Raw genomic sequence first — 26,199 nt, 5'->3', positions numbered from 1 at the left:
TTTGCCGCCAGTCACTTTAAATGCGCAAGCTTTTTAAAGCAGGAGGGATTCTGATTGGCGTTCATCAGCTGGAAGAAAATTCCAACAATATTGTTTCTTTGAGCCTTTAATGTTGAAATATAGTTGTGGTAGGGATTCTGCTATTCTTTTATATTTAGTGATTTTTAGAACTACACTGTTACCGTTCTTGGTGTGAACAGACGTGATAAAATGTCTGATAAATGCATACATGTAAATGCAAATAAACTTGAACAGAAACCCTCAATGAATTTGCACAGATACTGCATCAATATCTTCATGAACTTACAGACAGATATTGAATTTAGCAATCAGATAAGCCCATTTGAGGCTTGACCGTTCATGTTGATTGTGAGTTTTGAGCTCTGGATCGTGTCTGGTATACACCATATGTCAGGTCAACAGCCTTTGTGGCCTTCTGAAACTAAAACGAGTTCCTCTGTCCTTTTTAAAATGATCAGCATGATCATATTTCTACAATGTGCTGTTAGCTTTGGTGCTTGTGTCTGAGTTGACAGCGAACATATCATAATTCACTCATCTCTGAACAATCAGTCTGAACCTGAACTAGGTGCATCAGTCAACATGTGACTAGTGGTTAAAGGACTTGAACCTCTTTCATCTATAACCATCTGTGCATTGTATATTTCCAAGTCTATATGTGCAAATGGTTCTGATCAGCTAATAATGAACACACATGATGAAAGAATAGTTTTCGCAGTAACAATAGTATTACCTGGCAGTAATCAGTAATCTGACTACCGTAAGCACACATAGGTTGATAAAGACAGTCTAACCTCAGCCGCCTGTGTCTCCTGATGGAGTAAAGTCAAGCCTGTCAGATCCTCCAGGAAGGAATGGGATGAGTTGAAGACCTTCGCTAGGAACTGGAAACCTTCTCGCTCATAATTCTCAAGAACCTGTCAAAAACAAAATGAGGGTTAATTAAAGGGACTCAGGGTTTCAGTTCATTAAAATGGATCAACAGGTCTTGTTCTGGTTCTTAAAGGTCCCAAGGCATGACATTTTCATTTTATGAGGTTTTTCAACATTAATATGAGTTCCCCTAGCCTGAATATTGTCCCCAAGTGGATAGAAATGTTGATCGGTGTAAACCCGAGTTCTGGCGGTCTTTCTCTGCCTTTGAGAAAATGACAGGCCAGACTAGCCAATCCTGAAGTCTCCTGGTTTGACGTCCAAGCAGGAACGGTTACCTCCCTTTCCTCCGCCCAGAGAATCTGGCACGCCCATGCAAATGCTCGAGAGATCATTGCTTGTGAACGGGTGAATGCTGGCAGTTTCTCAGTGTTTGGATGTACAAATGAAAATAGAAGTCTTTTTTCAGTTTCTTCTGATCTGTGATCAGTGATTTCTTATGTGTAGCTAATTATTTATTATTCGTGCACACAATGCGGCTTCTCTCTCTCTCTCCAGACAGAACGGTGTTTTCGTGTTTTCTATCTTGTGAGTCAGTGTTTTTGTACGTCATCGTCGCGTCTATCGGTTCTAAAATGTGCATACAATCGTTTCTGCTCAACATCAGCAGAGTAACATCTTTAGAGATAAACCTTACACACGCCGAAGCTCGGGCTGCACTGGCCGGTGGCCTTCAACATCCCCGACCCCCAGTACTGCATCTGGCCCACAGTGGAGGCACCAAACGCGGCCCGCAGAAGGGGGGGTAAGCGTGAGCATATCCGGGCTAGCCAGCCTAGCCCCACAATAAACTGGAATACATTCGATTACTGCTGTTGTGTCTTTGTTTGCGCTGTGTACTCAACGCGCGTCACTGACGCTTTTATTTTATTTTAAAAATAATGCTATTATCAACACTTACTTTTAACTCGTTCATCTCGACAGCTGTAATGGTACTTTGCATGTGTTACAAAGTTGGTAATAATGATGAAGACGGACTCGGTGTGACTGGGACTCGTGTTTATTCAGAACTCTCAGATACAAACACAATAAACTCGTGCTGACAGACAGCGCTCTCATAACTCAGTAGTTACTATAAATAACTTTGTTAGCAATCGCTGAGCTCCGTCTCTGGTACATTAGTGATGTCCGGTTCGCGAACGATCGTTCTTTTGAACCAGTTCTTTTTAGTGAACCGAATCAGTTCACCAAATCGGACTGAATCGTTCTAAACGGTTCGCGTCTCCAGTCAGCGCTGATCCATAATTTACTAAAGTTACTAACTTTCTGACATGAGTGACAGTCCCTCCGACTAGAAATAGACTAATAACCTGAAGTATATGCTGTAACTACAACAGTTCAGACATGCTGAGAACTGATGTGAAGTGAACTCCGGTCCATCCGTCTCTCTGGCAGCTGCTCGTGCCTGCTCGTGCCTCGTAGACCTCGTTAAACCACGCCCCCTCCGCTCATTTAAAATGCAAAGATGTCAGCCAATCACAACAGTGGGCGTTTTTACTGAAGTCTCACAGCAGACACGCCTCTTGAAGCAGGGCATTCAGCCACAGGGCAAACAGCAGTATAGAAAAAATGCCTTTTATTTCTAAATTATGACATTTTATGATGTAAAAGTCATACTAACAATATAAGTACACCTCAGGAAACATTATAAAATAATAGAAAAATGCCATGCCATGGGACCTTTAAGTGGGCGGAGAACTCGTATTACTACGATTGCGAGAAAGTGCAACGCACAATATGGTGGAATAAGAAAAGAGCAAATTGGTAAGCACCAATTTTTTTAGAACGCTGTGTCATGCGTGAGAAAAGGCAAGACACCATAGTGCAAAGGTTAAAGACATCAGTCTAGCGCATGTTTATTAGGGATGCACAAATTACAATTTTCTTTTTTTGTACGTGTGACCTGTCGATACAGATCTTTGCCGATTCCGATGTTCTTTCTAAGAACTATAATTGACAGCATATACAAACAAAAATCTACTTTTCTGAAATGCAACATTTTATTTTCATAAAAAGTCAGTCATAAAATAAAAACAAATTGCAAACAACAGCTGAATTAGATGGAAAGAGGAAAATGAAATAAAGACGGTTTATTACGTTTGTCAGTAAAAAATAATAAAATGTAAAATAACACTGGATAGTCTTCATTGTAAAAAAATAAATACAGATTAATGCTTACAATTAAAGTTAAAAAACATATTCAGTCAAGAGCAGCGAGGGATTTTCTTGGTCTTTCTTTGATTAACATGACAGACAGCAGCAGGAATATTAAGCTGCTGTCACTTTAAGAGTTCCAAAAAAAGTTTATGTTTTACTGAATACTTGCCAAGACATCCTTTTGTGTGTATTTGACCTTTTAAGCGCAGCAAGCCACTCATTTTGGCACTTGTGACTCACAAGTTGTTTGAGAGGCGGCTTTATGTTTGTGCCATTTATATAAACCTGCAGGATTTGTAAAATGATGGCAACAAAACGGACCAGACAAGAATCGCAAAGACGTGAGACTGACCAGTTGGTCACCTGTTGGGGCCGAGCCTACAGAATAATCAGCTGATTCTGGTCCCTGGCCGGTCGATCTGTGCATATTTAATGTTTACATAGAAAAAAAATGGAAAAGTAGTGATGTGGAACTGAAAAAAAAAACACATTGTGCATGAATGAACCCTTAGGACTGCACATGTGCATTGGCTTTTTAACGCCATTTACTGCCAAAAGTACTGGGACACCCCTCCAAATCATTGAATTCAGGTGTTCCAATCACTTCCATGGCCACATGTGTATAAAATCAAGCACTAGGTATGCAGACGCTTCTACAAACATTTGTGAAAGAATGGGTCGCTCTCAGGAGCTCAGTGAATTCAAGCGTGGTACAGTGATAGATTGCCACCTGTGCAATAAGTCCATTTGTGAAACACTCACTACTCCTCACTACTAAATATTCCACGCTCAACTGTTGGCGGTATTATAACAAAGTGGAAGCAATTGGGAACAACAGCAACTCAGCCACGAAGTGGTAGGCCACCTAAAATTACAGAGCAGAAGTCGGCAACTTTCTGCAGAGTCAATAGCTACAGACCTCTTAACTTTGTGTGGCCTTCAGATTAGCTCAAGAACAGGGCGTAGAGAGCTTCATGGAATGGGTTTCCATGGCCGAGTAGACATTTTGGACAATTTCATGCTCCCAACTTTGTGGGAACAGTTTTGGGATGGCCCCTTTCTGTTCCAACATGACTGCGCCCCAGTGCACAAAGCAAGGTCCATAAAGACATTGTTTGGTGTGGCGAGTTTGGTGTGGAGGAACTTGACTGGCCTGCACAGAGTCCTGACCTCAACACGATAGAACACCTTTGGGATGAATTAGAGTGGAGACTGTGAGCCAGGCCTACTCATCCAACATCAGTGCCTGACCTCAAAAATGCCCCATAAACACACTCCTAAACCTTGTAAAGCTTCCCAGAAGAGTTGAAGCTGTTATAGCTGCAAAGGGTGGGCCAACTTCATATTAAACCCTACGGATTAAGAATGGGATGTCATTAAAGTTCACGTGCATCTAAAGGCAGGTGTCCCAAAACTTTTTTTTTCCCAAAACTCAAATGTTTTTGAGATGTCAGTATTTCACCATTCAAGTAGAGAGGAGCTGGTCTTGGACTGCAAATATGGCAGCTGAATGAACAGATTTTCCTTGAAAGATACTTTGGTTATATGTGTTTGACTGTAAATACACTAACATGCATCAAACACAATGCTGTTTTGTTTGACAGCCCCATTTAACATTTTCAGATGTGAAATACGGATGTGCAGTAACATCCGAGAAGCTCATATCTGCTAATACAGTTGGCTTGTTGGCCAGCGCACATCCAAACACGGTGATAACGCAATCTCAAGCTGCGGTAACATGGCACTGTGCCCCATGCACAAAGGGAGGCCGGGCGGGAGAGGCAGACATCTGGCACCACTGTCCGTTGGGCTGAGAGCACTCAAGCACCATCTCAGTGACGCTCCTCAGACAGACAGCCCTCCACAATCACACTGGCTCCTTTCACACAGCTCATTCTCAGAGGAGATTGAGTTTCTGCCGGGGGCTGATGAATGGGCGGCACTGTTGAGTTGAGGGGAGAGTGACGTCCGCTTTCAATGAACCAGACATGGATGACTTGACTGACAGAGAGGGTTAGAGAACGGGCGAGAGTAGACCGGAGCTCATCTGTCCAAACTCCATGAACTCAGATGGTTCTTTAAACAGGACCTACTATGCTTTCTTACTTTCTTTAGTGTGTAATGTTGCTGTTTGAGCATGAAAAAGCTCTGCAAAGCTCCAGTTCTTCTCTATATCAGTGTCACTGTTTCTGAACTCCTGAAACGCCTCCATTGTAGTCTTGAGTTTTCTTCCCTGGACTGAACATGTATTTCTCATTTCACCCCTAACTAGACACCCCCCATTTTGGCAAGTGGGGCATAAATGACTTACCCAAAATAACAAAGCTGCTGCTCATAAGTCATTCTGGATAGACACATAACACAACATATATATTAGAAAGCCAACACTTGAGAGTTTACAGTTCAAACATTTCAGACAGTTATTAATATGGGGATATATCAGCTCAAATAAAAAATAAAAAAAACTATTTTAAATGTATAAAAATTAGTGCTGTGAATCGATAAAAAAAAGAACTAATTAATCACATATTTTCTGTAATTAATCATGATTAATCGTGATTAAAAACATTAGAGTTTTTAATATTTTGATATTGACATAATTTCAGTCAGAGTCCTGCACGGGTCCGATTTTGTAAACCCGCACCCGCAGTGCTTAAAACCGCATCCGACCCGTTTTCCGACAACAGCACTAAATAAAATCCGCACCCGACCCGACCCGCACCCGCAATAAAATCAGTTTAGCACATTACATTATAGACACACTTACAAAAATGTTTATTGCCAGCATACATAAATTATTACACGACCATTAACATAAGGACAACTTCGGGACATTCTGAAACGTTTAACGTGGCTTAATGTAGGTAAGACACTGTTATTAAGAGACCAAACTCAGTAAACATAATAATAATAACGTATATTATGTACAAAAAATCAGATGAGCCCAAAATTTGAACGCAACGCGTTTAATTACACGTTAAGCGTTTTCCTCCCATAGAAAACCATTATAAGAAAACGCTTAACGTGGCTTCATGTAGGCTACTAAGACATTGTTATTAAGTGACTAAATTCAGGAACCATAACAAAAATACTGTTCGACTGAACTGCGTGTGCTTGGTTTTGTTACCACAGTTATCTGCGTGCTTCCTCAGCGATGAACTTCCACATTTGCGGCTATCTTTTCTTCAACTCCTCATGATCCATCTCGACGAGTGCAGGCAGAGCGCGCATGGTTGTGATTCTCCTGGGAGGGCGCGCGCCGCGCGGCCACAAATAAACTGATATGGATTTGAAATTATTTTATCAACTTGAAATACAGGCAAGGCATATTTTTGTATATGCATATGTTTAGGAACACATCTACAATATACATGCATATATTTTTATATATAGGCCTATAATCGTTTGCACGTGACTGTTTAAAACCCGTGTTTAGACCCGTGTTTCTCCCTTGTCCGACCCAACCCGCACCCGTATCCGACACAGTAGGATGTTTTTCACCCGTTTCAGCAATATTCGCGGGTCACCCGTCCCGTGCAGGACTCTGATTTCAGTTACTCTCCAAATTAACGAAGAAACAATTTAAAGACATCATATTTTAAATAGTTGTTGTAATGGCATCTTTTTATGAATGTAGGCCAGTATCACTGGTACGTCTCTATGAAACATGAATGACATTACATTACAGTATAACTGAAAGCTACAAATTTCAACATGTATAAGGCTTTAAAAAATAACAACTTTTAATTTAAGTTAACTTAAAACAATCGTTACATAAACCCATTATAATAAATGTTATATTTACCCATGGCCTTCCCTGTTAGACATAGCCTATACAGAAATTGAATAGTTATCAAACACCTTTTTCCTAATTGCATAAATAATAAATTAAATATAGATTAATCATTATTAAAGCTACAATTTCCTCTGTTCCCTTTGTTCTTTGATAAACATTAAAGGGATAGTTCCCCCAAAAATGAAAATTAGCCCATGATTTACTCACCCTCAAGTCATCCTAGGTGTATATGACATTCTTCTTTCAGACTAATAAACTCAGAGTTATGTTAAAAAAAGTCCTGGCTAATCCAAGCTTTATAAGAGCAGTAATTGTTGCTGTTTTTAAGTCCATAAAAATGCATCTGTCTGTCAAATAACAGGCTCCACACGGCTCTGGGGTGTTAATATAAACGCCTTCTGAAGCAAATCGATGCGTTTTTGTAAGAAAAATATCCATATTTAAAACTTTATAAAGTAAAGTTTCGGCCGATCGCCTTCCGTATTCAATTTTATGGAAAAAGTGTTGAAAGTGCTTCTGCCGTTCAAAAGGCTTCCGTTACCAGCATGGGCGGATCTACAGGGGGGCAAGTACTCAAATACTTACGTCCCTGATTCAAACGTGCAGAGCGGCGTTCGCTCAGTCTGGCTCACACACAGCGAGTCTGCTGCGGTGCGGTGGCCCTACAAACCGACTGGAGAGACTGAGCTGCCCCAGAGCCCCTGAAGGTGAAGTGAGTTTCCCCAGGTGTAGTTTAAACACACTTTTAACTTAAAATTACATTTGTAATGAATGTATTGTATGCTAAAGACGATTCAGCAGCAGCAAAAACAGCGAGTCTATTACGGTAGCCAAAATCAGCGGTTGTGATTCGTAAGAGCACTCTTCCCTTTGATTAGCCTAATTTTGATTTTAGTAAAGACAAGAACAGCTTAATAAAAAATATAAAAATATTGTATCCATAACTGCCAAATCTCACGCATTCACCGTGAGACACGCGCAATTGACACTTTTCACGCTCTCACGCACAGAAAAATCGCGAAGCAAAGAGGACACGGAGACCGACAGACAAGACAGAGCAGGTTACTTATGATATAAAAAAATCTCAGCTCTCAGATTCTGTCACTTTTATTACGAAATTCAAACAATAAATGCCGTTTTGGCGCTTGTAAATGTTACGTGACAGATCCCTAGCTGCACATGGACCGATCATCTCTACTAGCTAGTAAATAAACACAAATGAACAATGTTGAAAGAAACAGTAGCCTAAAACTTACCTAAATGTATATTCATCATACATAATATCGACCTATCAATCTAACAAAGGGGTCAATATAACAACTGGAGAACAATTATGGCACATAACATTTACCTCAGGAAAGCCATTTAATGATTATGATTTAATGATTTAGCCATTTAGGCTATAGCACATTAGTTGGCTAGAAATGTGCTATAGTCGAGAGTATTTTGCTAAATATGTGTAGTGTACCATATTACATATTACATATTTATTATATTTTTATTTATATAATTAAATAAAGTTGTTATTATAATAAAAAAACACATTATATGTAATTTGAGTTATTTTTAACCTTAAATAACACTGCCAGCTGATAGGGCTCTCTGTATGTTTACAGCATTAGGTGCGTTGTTTTTTCTTGAGATTAGGTACATCTTGTGTGCCTAATATTTATCCAAATGAGTCAATATTAAATCAAATCACAATAATTTAATTGAATTGAAATAACAAAAAAGTGTAGCTTACCAGAAATTGTACCATGTAAACACTAACATGTTGAGAAACACATAACGCTGTTTTTGAAACATTTTGCTGCAAAGCACAACAACAGTCGCCTTAAGCTTTCCCTAAAAAAGATGGGTGATCATGGGTCATTTCATTTGTGGACTGTAATTATACGTTTTTAATTATAATAAGAACTTGAGTATTGTCCACTGTTGTATATTTGCAGTCCACTGCAGCTTGGACACAATTATGGTACTTTTTTATATTTTCATTTTGCTTTTTATACTGTTTTGTTTTGTTTGAACACTGGGCTTATTCCTGTTGTGAATTAAAAACCTTTGTAGTGTGTAAGGGCATGATTAAACAATAAGTACTGTAGTTTAAAAGTGGTTTTGTGTTTGTTTTGTTAAAGCAATTCACATATAGTGATTTCCATGTACCGTCTACCCCTGCCACCCTGCCAAGACCTCTTGCCACCCCTTTGCCCCCCCATGTAAAATTTTCTAGATCCGCCACTTACCAGGTATGCTCCATAGACAATAAAAGAAATGGACACAGCGACTCCATAGACTTCAACAGGGAAAATTGAAGTCAGTTAGAAGGACTCACTTCCTGATGGCTGAGCGTACTGCGCAGCCTCAGACTGAGCTTGACGATGTAGATGTGACGTGAGCAACTTGTCTGACAGTGGCAAGTCTTCTAGTAGTTGTGCAACGTAAAATCTGAATCACCGAATCTTGTAGAGACAGGGAGGGTGAGCAGGAGCAACTTTTGATGAAGGAAGCAGGATTTACGACATCTCTATCTGCGTTTATGCCTCCACGTCCCCCCGATTGCGTCATAGACAGTAAAAGATTGCCTGCGAACTTCTCCTCGGGTCTATATGGTATAATACGGTACAGCGCGACGGAGTCGCGTGGTTATGACGCAATCGTTAGCCTACTTTTTACAAAAACGGCTTCTACAGGGCGAAAGTGTAAGATACAAGGTAATGGAGCATTTTATACATTCTCGTGTTTGTTTAGAAATAAACAATGGACAAATGGAGTCTTTAAACGCCTCAGATGTAAAGATATTCGCTGTCAAAGTGAGGCCAAAATGAATGGGAGTCAATGGGATGCTAACAGCAGGTGATGGCTTGGTTAGCAATGGCTGCCCCATGGAAGGTACGCTTTCCGGGGGCTGGATTACCCCCTTGGTATGCTCGTCAGACTTCGCGTCCACATCTTGAATTGCGAGAAGGCACTTTCAACACTTTTCCACGGAAGGCGATCGGCTGGAACTTTACTTTATTACGGAGCCCGGCACGTCACCTATAGGAGAAAAAAAAACAATCCGTGCCGGCGGTTTTGCAATCCGTTCCCTCAGTTTGTAAACCGTGATCACGAATTCTTAAACTGTTCCCTCGGTTTAACAAATCGTGGCCACGGATTAATAAACCGTACCCACGAATTTCCAATCCGTGCGCTCAGATTTTGCAAACCGTACCCTCGGTTTTTAAATCCGTTCCCACAAATTCATAATCCGTGCGCACGCTTTAACAATCCGTGCGCACGGGTTTGTAAAAACTTTACTCACAGATTCATTTTAGAAGAAGAACAGCAAACTCCCAGGTAGCCTACGTGTTAACGAATCTTATTGTTTTATTGTGTATTATTCATCAAATTATATTAACTGCAGTGATTCTCTATAAACGGGTGGCGGAATACAACGATCCCCTATATAGTGCACTGTCTGAATCGTTCCCTATCCCCTATATAGTGCACTGTCTGAATCCTTCTCTATCCCCTATATAGTGCACTGTCTGAACCGTTCCCTATCCCCTATATAGTGCACTGTCTGAATCGTTCTCTATCCCTTATATAGTGCATGTCTGATCGTTCCCTATCCCCTATATAGTGCTCTGTCTGAACCGTTCCCTATCCCCTATATTGTGTTCTGTCTGATCGTTACCTATCCCCTATATAGTGCACTGTCTGAATCGTTCCCTATCCCCTATATAGTGCACTGTCTGAATCGTTCCCTATCCCCTATATAGTGTTATACCGTACTATAGTGTATACCGTTCCCTATCCTGTACCTACTGTATATGATTTCAATGGTATTTTAAAGCAATCTATTGACAAGCACAGTGTTTGTGGAAGTGCTCTTGAACAGTGTACCGCTGCTCAGGCATTTCAAAATGCTGAGAGATTAACGTCAGAAGTTACGGTAGGTTAACTAAAGGATTAATAATAGTAAAAATAACCGTTAGTTGCAGCCATATTGCTGTTTTTGAGGCAAGAACACTAGACTAACCATTATAAGTGAAAAAAATTATGATACGACCATGATATGGCCATTGACGCACAAATGCTAACAGAGATCAACACTGTATTTGCTCTTTCTGGATAGAAATGGTTGTTTCAGTCGTGGCTAAAAAAAAACAAACAAACTACCTACTACTTGAAACCCTTACCGAATCTACTGTATAAAGCTTTTACACAGATATAAACTACAAAAAGGAATCATTTTCTCTGTCAAAGTAAAGTATTTATCTTCTCTGAACAAACATCACACTGTATTTGAAACAGATCATGAGCATAAACTTGCTTTCTTGCCTAGCAACATAACAGCAGAAGGAGCACCTAAACAAGATTTAATTGTGTTTTCCAAGAGTGGACCTCCTTAAATCTGGAGCCTTTGACTTATGAAGCCCATTAAATCACTGACGCAGTGTGTGTGTGTGTGTGTGTGTGTGTGTTGGAGGGCGAGCAGCACATCTGGTTTGCATACAGCCGCGCTCTCCTCCAGCTCCTCCCACTGCTTCTTGTAACTTCCCCTGTAATTGTTTGAAGAGATGGTGGAGGCTTTTGCTCCATGCAGATAAAAACCTCAGATGGTTTAACTCGCTGTGTGTCGGCCAGTTCTACACATGTGAGGTCAGCGCTGGGCAAAAATAGCTTTTAACTTTAATGCCCCAAATGAAACAATACAGAACACTGAAGACGCTACACGGGTGTATCCGTTGAGTAACTGTTGCAAGGGCGTTTTGAGGGGCTTTCACTAGCGCACTGCTTTGTGTGAGTTTTGGGTGTTTTCTTCCTGTCTGGTGTGAGCCTCAGTGATTTTCTGTAGATATGGCGTAGGTGTGTGTGTGTGTGTTTGGGATACTATAACCCATAAAGCAGCGATGTCCTGAATCATGCGATTTATGTTTGAAAGCGTTTTCTGTGTGTGTAAAGTGTGTGTGAGTGTGTTTTATTTCAAAGGCACATTGTTTCAGTCTGTCTTCAGGACGGATGAGACACAACGTCTCTACATTTACAAGTATTTGTCTGTGGACGACTGGAGTGTTTGGTTTCCATGGTTTCACGCTCACACAGCTGATAGAGAACAACATCATGGACACACGACTGGCTAATGAAGATCACATGTCAGCTCAGCTACTGTTACTATAGATTATATACAACACACCGCATCTATCTATCTATCTATCTATCTATCTATCTATCTATCTATCTATCTATCTATCTATCTATCTATCCATCTAGTTATTCATATATGTCCGTCCATCCATCCGTCTATCTACATCTATCCATCCATGTCCATCCGTCCATCTATTCATATCATCCATCCATCCATCCATCCATCTATCTATGTCCATCTATCCATCCATCCATCCATCCATCTATCTATTCATACATGGCCATCCATCCATCTATCCACATCTATCCATCCATGTCCATCTGTCCGTCCATCTATCCATATCATCCATCCATCCATCTATCCATATCATCCATCCATCCATCCATCCATCCATCTATCCATATCCATCCATCCATCCATCTATCCATATCATCCATTCATCCATCTATCCATATAATCTATCCATATCATCCATCCATCTATCCATATCATCCATTCATCCATCTATCCATATAATCTATCCATATCATCCATCCATATCATCCATTCATCCATCTATCCATATAATCTATCCATCTATCCATATAATCTATCCATATCCATCCATCCATCCGTCCATCTATCCATATCATCCATCTATCCATATCATATATCCATCTATCCATATCCATCCATCTATCCATATCATCCATCAATCCATATCTATCTATCTATCTATCTATCTATCTATCTATCTATCTATCTATCTATCTATCTATCTATCTATCTATCTATCTATCTATCTATCTATCTATCTATCTATCTATCTATCTATCTTTCTATCTATCTATCTATCTATCTATCTATCTATCTATCTATCTATCTATCTATCTATCTATCTATCTATCTATCTATCTATCTATCTATCCGTCTATCCACATCTATCCATCCATGTCCATCCGTCCATCTATCCATATCATCCATCCATCCATCATCTATCTATGTCCATCCATCCATCCATCCATCCATCCATCCATCCATCCATCCATCCATCCATCCATCCATCCATCCATCCATCCATCCCTTCATATGTCCATCCATCCGTCTATCCACATCTATCTATCCATCCATCCATGTCCATCTATCCATCTATCTATTCAAACATGTCCATCCATCTGTCTATCCACATCTATCCATCCATCCATGTCCATCTATCCATCTATCTATTCAAACATGTCCATCCATCTGTCTATCCACATCTATCCATCCATGTCCATCCATTCATCCATCCATCTATATATGTCCATCCATCCATCCATCTATATATCCATATCATCCATCCATGTTCATCCGTCCATCTATCCATATCATCCATCCATCCATCCATCCATCTATGTCCATCCATCCATCTATGTCCATCCATCCATCTATCCATCCAACCGTCCATCCATCTATGTCCATCCATCTATTTATTCACATATGTCCATCCATCCGTCTATCCACATCTATCCATCCATGTCCATCCGTCCATCTATTCATATCATCCATCCATCCATCCATCCATCTATCTATGTCCATCTATCCATCCATCCATCCATCCATCCATCTATTTATTCATATATGTCCATCCATCCATCTATCCACATCTATCCATCCATGTCCATCCGTCCATCTATTCATATCATCCATCCATCCATCCATCCATCTATCTATTCATACATGTCCATCCATCCAACTATCCACATCTATCCATCCATGTCCATCTGTCCGTCCATCTATCCATATCATCCATCCATCCATCTATCCATATCATCCATCCATCCATCCATCTATCCATATCCATATCATCCATTCATCCATCTATCCATATCATCCATCCATCTATCCATATCATCCATTCATCCATCTATCCATATAATCTATCCATATCATCCATCCATCCATCCATCCATATCATCCATTCATCCATCTATCCATATAATCTATCCATCTATCCATATAATCTATCCATATTCATCCATCCATCCATCCGTCCATCTATCCATATCATCCATCTATCCATATCATATATCCATCTATCCATATCCATCCATCCATCTATCCATATCATCCATCAATCCATATCTATCCATGTCATCCATCCATTCATCTATCTATGTCCATCCATCCATCTATCCATATCATCATCCACCCATCCATCCATCCATATTATCCATTCAACCATATCATCCATCCATCCATGTCTATCCGTCCATCCATCCATCTATCCATATCATCATCCACCCATCCATCCATCCATCCATCCATATTATCCATTCAACCATATCATCCATCCATCCATGTCTATCCGTCCGTCTATTCATATCCATCCATCCATTCATCTATGTCATCCATCCATTTATCTGTCCGTCCGTCCGTCCTTCTGTCTATCCATATCCATCCAACCATCCATCTATCTATATTCGTTTGTCCACCCATCCATCCATCCATCCTCTCTCTCTCTCTCTCTCTCTCTCTCTCTCTCTCTCTCTCTCTCTCTCTCTCTCTCTCTCTCTCTCTCTCTCTCTCTCTCTCTCTCTCTCTCTCTCTCTCTCTCTCTCTCTCTCTCTCTCTCTCTCTCTCTCTCTCTCTCTCTCTCTATATATATATATATATATATATAGATACGCGTCTATCCATATCTATCTATTGGAGACTGATAGACTGAATGCATGTCTTTCCTGTGAGTTAAACACACAAGCATCTACAGCATCTAGTCAGAGCTCATGGATTTAGTTAGTTTAAATTAAACAGCCTTTACTTCTGTTCATTACAAAAACTCTTTATCTTGTAGCTTAAAGGAACAAGTTTGTAATCTTTTACTAACCCTGTATGTGTGTCCGTTAATAAATTTAGATTTTTAGGTGAACTGCCATGGATAGAAACCCCAAACATTGACCTCACACAGTTTCCTAACAGGCTTGCATCAAAGTGTGAAGATCTGAGACATTTTATGAGGCTTTTATGTCTTTACAGCGCAAAGAAAAAAGAAAGAGCGAGAGAGAACTTGAGTGAAACTGGAGCGACAGCAGAAGAGGGGGAAGGGAAGAGTTACAACTAACTGTGAGCCTTCAGACCCACTGTATTCATGCACGAGTGTGTGTTCGGGAGGAAGGAGTGGCTCCGGAGCTACTAAATAAGAGCCAGGGCGAGTGAACAAACCACTGGGAGAGCACATACACACATGCAGAAGAGATTGAGCAGCCAAACTCTGATTTATGAGACGTGAACCCGTCGACAACAGCATGACCGCTGGGAAAAAACACTTCAATTCAGCCTTAATTACTCACATACGGCTGTGACATCAACAAGGAGCCTAATTCACAACACATGGCCTCATCTACAGATACTTCACATTTCTGCAGAAGAAGCATGCTTGAGATACCATTAGACCCATTACACGAGCATATGAATTGACTGTAAATTATTTCATTATTCTAACAAAACCTGGTTTTTAGTCTTGAACCTCAATGCTTCACTCTGGCACTGCTTAACATTTTTAGTAAAGTGTAATTTTTCTCAATCCCAAATCAAAAGCATTTAAAGGGTCACTTACTACTGGTGAGCATGCAGTGCATTTGTCAAACGCCAAACTTGCAGGAAGGACGTTGTCAAATCTGGCCAGGAATCCTCGAATCTGGAAAGACAACAAATGGTTTTAAGCTACATAATCAGTACAGAAAAATATTCCTCAAACTCTAGCGCCACCTGGTGTGTGCTAGTAAAGATAGCAGGCAGTAACAATATAACAATCAAAGGTACTTACTTTACCAATAACAGTAAATTATGCATAGTAACCATAACTCTATAGTAAGTGCATGTAGTTAATTAAAATGACTCGGTACTTATAAGAGTAAGTACAATGTAACTACGTCACCTTAAAATAAAGTGCAACCATTTCACATTTTTATAATGTCTGTAATATTTGCTTTATTTTAACCCGCATGTTCATTTTGAGGTCTCAGAGACCCTACAGCCAATTTAATGTGTCAAAAACATACTCAACACTGAAATATTAGTGTGATATTTCATGGATTTTCCTAATTATAAAGGGAGTATTAATAAACTTTCAACTTGATAATATTTGTCAGACATCTTCCATGAAAAATGCTACATTTCTTATGCTTGTGGTCTCAGAGAAAAATACACAATGAATTTGAACAAATCCTCAATATCATCTGCTAATGGCTTTTTGAAAAGAGAATGTCAAAACTTTGCTGAAGTTGCATTGTGAATCATGTCCAATTTTAAACTTGTCAAGAAAAGAGTCATGTTTCATACCAAAACTATCGAATATATACACCGATCATAACACCTTCCTAATATTGTGTTGGTCCCCCCTTTGCTGCCAAAACAGCTCTGACCCGTTGAGGCATGGACTCCACTAGACCCCTGAAGGTGTGCTGTGGTATCTGGCACCAAGATTAGCAGGTTAGCAGCAGATCCTTTGGGGGGCTGCATAGCATACCATTGTGCTTTCGGCGGTGGACAGGGGTCAGCATGGGCACCCTGACTGGTCTGCGGCTGCAGTGACGCTGCTGACGTAAGACGCTGGGACGTGTTATCTGGTGCGATAGCAGATACCAGATAACACGTCACAGCGTCTTACGTCAGCAGCGTCACTGTGGCGTCGTGAACGCGGATTCAAACCAAACCGGAAGAGAGAAGTTATTTTTGGACCAAAATGTATTGGCGACGCTTCAAAAGAGTCTAACTAACCAAATGATGTCACATATGGACTACTTTGATGATGTTTTCATTACCTTTCTGGACATGGACAGCAAAGTGTGCTTACACTTACATTCAAAGGACTGAAAGCCCTCGGACTAAATCTAAAATATCTTAAACTGTGTTCCGAGGATGAACGGAGGTCTTACGGGTGTGGAACAACATTGGGGTGAGTCATTAATGGAAGAAATTTCATTTTTGGGTGAACTAACCCTTTAAGTCCTGTAAGTTGTGAGGTGGGGGCTACATGGATCGGACTTGTTTGTTCAGCACATCCCACAGATGCTCGATTGGATTGAGATTTGGGGAACTTGGAGGCCAAGTCAACACCTCAAACTCGTTGTTGTGCTCCTCAAACCATTCCTGAAATATTTTTGCTTTGTGGCGGCGCATTTTCCTGCGGAAAGAGGCCACAGCCACCAGGGAATACCGTTTCCATGAAAGGGTGTACATGGTCTGCAACAATGCTTAGGTAGGTGGTACGTGTCAAAGTAACATCCACATGGATTGCAGGACCCAAGGTTTCCCAACATTGCCCAAAGCATCACACTGCCTCCGCCGGCTTGCCTTCTTCCCATAGTACATCCTGGTGCCATGTGTTCCCCAGGTAAGCGACACACACGCAACCATCCACGTGATGTAAAAGAAAACGTGATTCATCAGATCAGACCACCTTCTTCTATTGCTCTGTGGTCCAGTTCTGATGCTCTCGTGCCCACTGTTGGTGCTTTCGGTGGTGGACAGGGGTCAGCATGGGCACCCTGACTGGTCTGCGGCTATGCAGCCCCATACTCAACAAACTGCGAAGCACTGTGTATTCTGACACCTTTCTATCAGAACCAGCATTAACTTCTTGAGCAATTTGAGCTACAGTAGCTCGTCTGTTTGATCAGACCACACGGGCCAGCCTTCGCTCCCCACATGCATCAATGAGCCTTGGCCGCCCATAACCCTGTATACCCTCGGTATTCATAAAAAGATTACAACAAATATTTCAAATATACTATCCTTATGTTGTTTCTACATTAATTTGGAGATTAACGGTGAAATAATTACTTTATAAAATATGAAACCTTATTAAAACTTGTATAACAAAATAGTTTGTAAAGAAGGGTATATTTTTAAGTATTATTTTAGAAAAAGATATTTTATGAAATTATGATTATTTTGTGGTAAGAGGGCCAGTGAACAGTCTATATAAAAATCTATATTTTTGCAACACATTTTTTTGATTTTGTGGCAACGACCTGGACAGGTGAGGTTCATTATTAAATACATCATTATAAAAACAAAATCATTCTATAAATCAAAAGGAAACAATGTACAATGTACTCCTATGTACCACACACGCTTCCAGTCATGTATGTATATGATTATTGGTGGTTTCCGTATGAAAGTCATGCTCATCTAACAGCACAATGCTTTCTTGTGATGTACACTGTATATGGCAGGCCAATAAAAGAGCGGCGTGTGTTCAATTACAGTCACACATCCTCACAGAGTATATACGCGTCTCATGAGTTACTGTTGCCGGCTGATCTTAATTGAAAGCAAATTAAAGAGCGAGCCCGAGGGGAAGATAAGAGCAGTTGAGGCATCGGCGTGAAGATTACGAGGAAATTACGCATTACCCATGAATCCATGCGCTCCAGCTCAAGACACTTTGATGTAAATCCACAAAATAAGAGAGACTCATATTTAGAAATTCATCCAATGTCATTCTGTTCGAATGTAATCATGTGTTAAAACAAATTGAGGGTGGAAATATCAGCGAACTGCAATCTGAGATCAACCATATTAAACATGTCTGAATGTCAGCGCAACAAAATACAAGTGTCATTTATTGTGAAGAAAGATGCATACTTTAGAATCAAAATGCTAGTTTTGTGATAGATATAGTGTTGAAGACTTTGTGTTTGATTGATGTTGCTAGTGTGATTCTCTACAACATGAGGAGAACCTGTCTCATACATCCTCCAAATATCACCAAAACACCAGCTGATTCAAATGCCAGTCATTTGTTTCCTAATGACACTTGGTTTTCTAGTTATTAATGCAATTAAACGCATACATTCCAAATAATTTTTTGAGGGGGCACAATATATTTTCAGTTATTAAACATCTGGGCTGGTAACTGAAAGGTTGTAGGTTTCAACACTGAAGCTCAGTAAGTGCAGAAGAACTGAACCTGTATTGTGCAATAAAAGCATCTGTTAACCCTTGTGTGGTGTTTATATTTTTGTTATTCAGCCAGTGTTCGTGGGTCTGGTGGACCCGCTGCATTTTTGTGGGTTTTTAATTCAACACTATCAAAAATGTTATGTTAAAATACTCAACAGATGTTTACTTCATCCCAATTACAAGCAATATAAACAGCATATATGGTTAATATTATCTCTTTACCTTTGTTAGATCACATTTAAGAATTGCAACCTCGTGTGGGAACGGCAGGGGTAGAAACAAAACTCACTCTTGCACTCTCTCACACTTACACACAATCTCTCTCTCTCTCACACGCACGCACACACACACACACACATACACACACACACACACACACACACACACACACACACACACACACACACACACACACACACACACACACACACACACACACACACACACACACACACACACACACACACACATGCACGCACACACACACCCATAACACACACACACACAAAACACACAAACTCTGGTTACTCTCCACAGGCATAATGGTTTTTCTAATGTACAAACTGTATAATCTATCAGTCTACACTAACCCTACCCCTAAACCTACCAATCACAGAAAACTTTTGGCATTTTTTTAATTTCAAAAAACACCATTTAGTATGTTTTAGTATGAGGACACAGATGTCGTCATAAACCATGTTTACGTTGTAATACCCATGTCATTATACACATTTGTGTCCTCATAAACCATACACATGAACATACACACACTAACAGCAGGTCCTGACAGGAGGAGGACAGAGTAAAGGTACAAAGGACCCACAATTTCCACATTTTTATAAGCCCCAGGTCCAGTGGACCCAAACATCCTGTGTGTAATATAAATGTGTGTGTGTGTGTGGGGGGGGGGGGGGGGGGTGTACAGTGTGTGGTCATTGAAAATGTGTTCTGATATATATTCCTCACAGAAAATGAGCCAAGGCCAATGAGTCTCAGTTTGAAAAAAATATTAATCGTATCATTTTTCTTTTGATAAAAAGTGAAAACAGGTCCAACAGACCCGAACACCCGAACATGGGTTAAATGAAGGAGGCGACAAAAAAAGTTTACAGCTATGCAAGCTGGATATCACGTTCACATGCTGCACTCTCAACATCATCATAATAGTAGGAGATATTAGTGTAAACTGTCAGTTTACTCCAGGCAATTACTGACATGTCACCTGTCAAGTTAGTCAAGGGATACTAGGTTATATCAAGCAGTGCTGGGGTTACGCATAAGTAACATGAGTTACGAAATCAGATTACTTTTTCGAGTAACTAGTAAAGTAATGGATTACATTGAAATTTACAACAAAATATACTATATTGCCAAACGTTTTGGGACACCTGCCTTTACATGCACATGACATCCCATTCTTAATCCATAGGCTTTAAAGGGGCTATATGCAACTTTTTCCCCAAAATAAACGTAACAATAGCCTTTTTATTTTACCATTTATGACTCAAACATCTCCTGATGAGCATACTGACACCTTTTCCGCTCACAGTGGGTGCACCTATAAGCCTGTATCCTATTTTTCCTATTTTCTGGCGGGTCGTTTTTTTCCCGCGCTGTCTGCGGATGTGACGTCACCACCGCTGCGAGAGCGAGCAGAAAATAAGAGCAGTTCTGTTTTTTGGCCACAGGTGTCAGTCGCGAGTTTAAATTTCAGAAAAACGCATATAGCCCCTTTAATATGGAGTTGGCCCACCCTTTGCAGCTATAACAGCTTCAACTCTTCTGGGAACGCTTTCCATAAGGTTTAGGAGTGTGTTTTTGGGAATTTTTGACCATTCTTCTCGAAGCGCATTTGTGAGGTCAGGCACTGATGTTGGACGAGTAGGTCTGGCTCGCAGTCTCCGCTTTAATTCATCCCAAAGGTGTTATATCAAGTCTATCAGTCAAGTTCCTCCACACTAAACTCGCTCATCCATGTCTTTATGGACCTTGCTTTGTGCACTGGTGCGCAGTCATGTTGGAACAGGAAGGGGCCGTCCTCAAAATGTTCCCACAAAGTTGGGAGCATGAAATTGTCCAAAATGTCTTGGTATCATTAAGAGATCCTTTCACTGGAACTAAGGGGCCAAGCCCAACCCCTGAATCCCCCCCCCACACACACACACACCATAATCCCCCCTCCACCAAACTTTACACTTGGCACAATGCAGTCAGGCAAGTACTGTTCTCCTGGAAACCGCCAAACCCAGACTCGTCCATGGGATTGCCAGACAGAAAAGCATGATTGGTCACTCCAGAGAACATGTCTCCACTGCTCTAGAGTCCAGTGGTGGCGTGCTTTACACCACTGCATCCCAAGCTTTGTATTGCACTTGGTGACGTAAGGCAAATAAGTAATCTGAAGGCCACATGAAGTTTGGAGGTCTGTAGCTATTGACCCTGCAGAAAGTTGGCGACTTCTACGCTCTGTGTGCCTCAGCATGCGCTGACCCCACTCTGTGATTTTACGTGGCCTACCACTTCGTGGCTGAGTTGCTGTTGTTCCCAATTGCTTCCACTTTGTTATAATACCACTAACAGTTGTGCATGGAATATTTAGTAGTGAGGAAATTCCACAAATGGACTTATTGCACAGGTGGCAACCTATCACAGTACCACGCTTGAATTCACTGAGCTCCTGAGAGCAACCCATTCTTTCACAAATGTTTGTAGAAGCGTCTGCATGCCTAGTGCTTGATTTTATACACCTGTGGCCATGGAAGTGATCGGAATACCTGAATTCAATTATTTGGAGGGGTGTCCCAGTACTTTTGGCAATATAGTGTATCTGAGTTACTTTTTCAAATAAGTAATGCAAGTTACTTTGTTTTCCCATGTTTTGACTGACAGCTCACCTGTCCTCATGTAGAAAGAATCGTGAGTAAGTGAGTAAATACAGAGGTTTGTTAATGCTACAGTTAAAAAAAAACATTGTGGGAAGATGTTTGATGTTCAAAACACACTAGCGTTCAAAAGTTTGGGGCTGTTTTATAAAACAGCTGATTTATTCATGTAATCAAAGCAGAATTTTCAGCATCATAACTCCAGTCTTCAGTGTCACATGATCCTTCAGAAATCATTCTAATATGATGATTTGATGCTCAAGAAACATTTATGATTATTATCAGTGTTGAAAACAATCAGAATTTTGTGGAAAGCATCATTTATTTTATTTTTCAGGATTCTTTGATGAATATAAAGTTCAAAAGAACAACATTTATTTGAAACAGAATCTTTTGTTTTATTTTAAATGCCGTCACTTTTGAGCAATTTAATGCATCTTTGACTAAAAAAACTAAAAGTGAACATTTATGTGGAGCAGGATTTTGTATCTACGAGATTTCACAGTGAGCGGAGCTGCCCAACACAACACCACAGAAATAGAAACCAACCGATCAATAAAACGTCCTGTTGTTTGTTGCAGCTTCATCACACCCCAGTTCTGAGACACGCGGCTGACGACTGAAATCTAAACCTCCAGAGCAAATCTGCTGCAGTTCTTTAGACATTCAGCAGGGGTCAGTGTGAGCCAAAGAGATGTTTCCCACTCAAACTAATCACCCATGTTGTCATGCAACATTAATGCAAAAATCGTCATAACACTTAAATCCCATCAAGATTGATTTATAAGGTCAGGGATTATAATGACCCAGTCGTCGCATGTGTCCTGTTCACCAGCGTCTGGTATTGTGATGCTGGCCGGTCACAGTCAAGAGAGCTTTCCTGATTAAATCGCATTACGCGCAAGGAGTCGCATATTTGCAATTATGGGTTCTTGAGGAGGGGATATGCATGCTGTACGCTGGTGGAGCTAATAACCCGGAGAGCAGCTCTTTGACGTCTGTAGCTGCGTCATTAGCCTCCTGTGTATGTGTGTGTGTGTGTGTGTGTGTGTGTGTGTGTGTGTGTGTGTGTGTGTGTGTGTGTGTGTGTGTGTGTCTGTGTGTGGTTTATTGCATGCAGGGGGCTTTTGCTAAGCTTCAGCACACAGGCAGGGGGTCCTTCTGTGCCACTTTATGAATTATAGCGAGACTGTAAAATTGGAAGTTGCAACAATATAAACCACTGCATAAATACAAGTGCACGCAAGCACAGTGAAATATACATGTTGCCGTTTTTTCCATGGTAGAACTTACAGCAAGTAACACATTGAATTAAACAGATTTTGAATTAGTAAGACTGAAATAGTATCACCTTGTAAAAATATTCCGAATAATGTTTGTTTAATGCACACCATGTGAAAAACAGAATCAAATGATTTTATATTTTTGTATTTTTCCAGCTCAAATATCAACATTGCAAGCAAAATGACTGATAATACGATATTAAGTGTTCTTTTATGAAAAAGAAAAATCACTAAAATAAGAACAAATATCTGCCAATAAAGTCAGAAAAATCTACTTAATTCAAAATGAAAAGAAGATAATTTTTCTGACTCCATGGGCAGGTATTTGATCTTATTTTAAGCAAAAACTGAATTGATTTTGATCAGTTTTTTAGTATGCAAGACCTAGTATCTAGTATTTGCTTCTCCAGTAAATGTATCTTGATTTAAGAATGTTTAGATATTTGGGTTGAGTCTACACATAATCCATTGAAGTCTGATTAATAATCAGTCAGAAAGATTTATTAACAGCATATACACTGATCAGGCATAACATCATGACAGGTGAATAACGCTGATTATCTCTTCATCACGACACCTGTTAGTGGATGGGATATATTAGGCAGCAAGTGAACATTTTGTCTTCAAAGTTGATGTGTTAGAAGCAGGAAAAATGGGCAAGCGTAAGGATTTGAGAGAGTTTGACAAGGACAAAATTGTGATGCTAGACAACTGGGTAAGAGCATCTCCAAAACTGCAGCTCCAGTGGGGTGTTCCCGGTCTGCAGTGGTCAGTATCTATCAAAAGTGCTCCAAGGAAGGAACAGTGGTGAACCGGTGACAGGGTCATGGGCGGCCAAGGCTCATTGATGCACGTGGGGAGCGCAAGCTGGCCCGTGTGGTCCGATCAAACAGACGAGCTACTGGAGCTCAAATTGCTCAAGAAGTTAATGCTGGTTCTGATAGAAAGGTGTCAGAATACACAGTGCATCACAGTTTGTTGAGTATGGGGCTGCATAGTCGCAGACCAGTCAGGGTGCCCATGCTGACCCCTGTTCTCCGCCGAAAGCACCAACAATGGGCATGTGAGCATCAGAACTGGACCACGGAACAATGGAAAAAGGTGGCCTGGTCTGATGAATCTCGTTTTCTTTTATATCACGTGGATGGCCGGGTGCATGTGTATCACTTACTTGGGGAACACATGGCACCAGGATGCACTATGGGAAGAGGGCAAGCCGGCGGAGGCAATGTGATGCTTTGGGCAATGTTGGGAAACCTTGGGTCCTGCAATCCATGTGAATGTTACTTTGACACGTACCACCTACCTAAGCATTATTGCAGACCATGTACACCCTTTCATGGAAACGGTATTCCCTGGTGGCTGTGGCTCTTTCAGCAGGAAAATGCGCCGCCACAAAGCAAAAATGGTTCAGGAATGGTTTGAGGAGCAAAACAACGAGTTTGAGGTGTTGACTTGGCCTCCAAATTCCCCAAATCTCAATCCAATCGGGCATCTGTGGGATGTGCTGAACAAACAAGTCCGATCCATGTATAGGGCCCACCTCGCAACTTACAGGACTTAAAGAATCTGCTGCTAACATCTTGGTGCCAGATACCACAGCACACCTTCAGGGGTCTAGTGGAATCCATGCCTCAACGGGTCAGGGCTGTTTTGGCAGCAAAAGGGGGACCAACACAATATTAGGACATAATGTTATGCCTGATCTGTGTAATATGGGGAACAGGGGAAATTAGATTTTTTAAGTGGAATCAGAATCGGTCCTTTACGATTCCCATCCATATAACACAAATCTTTTTAACTAAACGGCAAAAATATCTCATTAAAAAATCGTGGCAATGACATCACAACCTTATTAACACATGACCTCCCATCAGCAACTTGGCTCCTCCCAGTGAATACAGAGTTTAGCCAATCATAGCAGAGGTCTTTTAAATCCAAAAATTAAAATGATGTCATCCTCCATTCTCAAAATAAATTATTTTATGTTCCAGAGAAGAGTAAAGGTTGACAGAATGTACATTTTTTCCCTGAATCTTTCCTACCAGCATCAATCCATTCTGACAATGAAAAGGAGGATATTCGGAGTTGCCGCTCAAGAGGAGTACGAACAGAGCGAGTTGAAATACTTTCTTTTCTCTTCTTTTTCTCATTCTCATTCGCGCGTAGAAATCGAGCGCTGGAAGCGAAATTGAGCACTCCAGGAGAAATATGTCATAAAACACAACTCTGCCTCTTTTCATTTTCATTAAAAATATATATTAAGCATGAATAGCCACACAAATGTGGTCCAGGCAACTCCTACATTATCTTCACTGCATGTATGTTTAAATATCCTTAAAATATAAAGTTATGAAACTTCTCTTTGCCCTCAGTCAAAACGATTTGGCAGACAACAAATTATAGATTCATGAGAGCAAAGCTCGGCCGTTAGATCTACACAAAACGAACCACTACAGGACATCAGAGCCAGCGGCAGACGCCAGAAGGACTGGCAGAGGAAAGGCTGCCTTCGCCGGGGTTATGAGCAGTGATTGCCCGGTGATCGCCTGGATCTCACAACTCCAAAAACACAAGATTATTTTTTTTAAATAGGCGCTCTCTTTATAAATAAACCACAGATTTGAGCTTTAAACAACTACATTCCCACCTGAAAAAGTCTTAAAACTACATTTTGTGACACAATAGTACTATTTTTAATTTATGCAGGGTTTCTCATACACGTCACTTTACCACGTGACAGCAGCAAGAAGGCTCCTGACTGGTTAACACGGTGCGAATTGACGCCAAAGTAAAAAATTTTCAACTCGGGCGTCAGATGCGAATTCGCTTCAAACGCGTGAATGCACAAAAGCACCCTTCGCGTGTAACGCGCGTATCGCGCAAGACGCTCAATTTGCGTCCAATTTGCGTCATTGGCATGGAATGAGGCGGATTCGCGTCCTTCGCGCCGCGCGAAACGCGCCTTACGCGCTGCGGGACCTCCAGACGCGTGTCAACGCGCCTTTCCATTGACTTAACATTGAAATCACGCTCAATTCGCGTATGGTGTGAACGCAGCATAAGTCT

At 40.7% G+C, this 26,199-nt stretch overlaps 1 protein-coding gene across 1 annotated transcript in view; it reads right to left on the bottom strand.

Moving 5' to 3' along the window:
- atg7 (ATG7 autophagy related 7 homolog) overlaps window positions 1-26,199 on the bottom strand; it is a 129,059-nt gene that overhangs the window by 33,391 nt on the left and 69,469 nt on the right. Inside the window, exons 18-19 of the mRNA XM_079844035.1 lie at window positions 15,613-15,693; window positions 816-938 (exon numbers count right to left, since the gene is read on the bottom strand). Coding sequence (XP_079700161.1) covers window positions 816-938; window positions 15,613-15,693 — 204 coding nt within the window. The remainder of the gene's footprint in view (window positions 1-815; window positions 939-15,612; window positions 15,694-26,199) is intronic.

The sequence above is a fragment of the Gobio gobio genome (assembly GCF_949357685.1).
Source record: "Gobio gobio genome assembly, chromosome: 19".
Taxonomy (NCBI): domain Eukaryota; kingdom Metazoa; phylum Chordata; class Actinopteri; order Cypriniformes; family Gobionidae; genus Gobio; species Gobio gobio.
The sequence above is the reverse complement of the archived record's forward strand: the minus strand, read 5'-3'. Positions and strand labels throughout refer to the sequence as shown.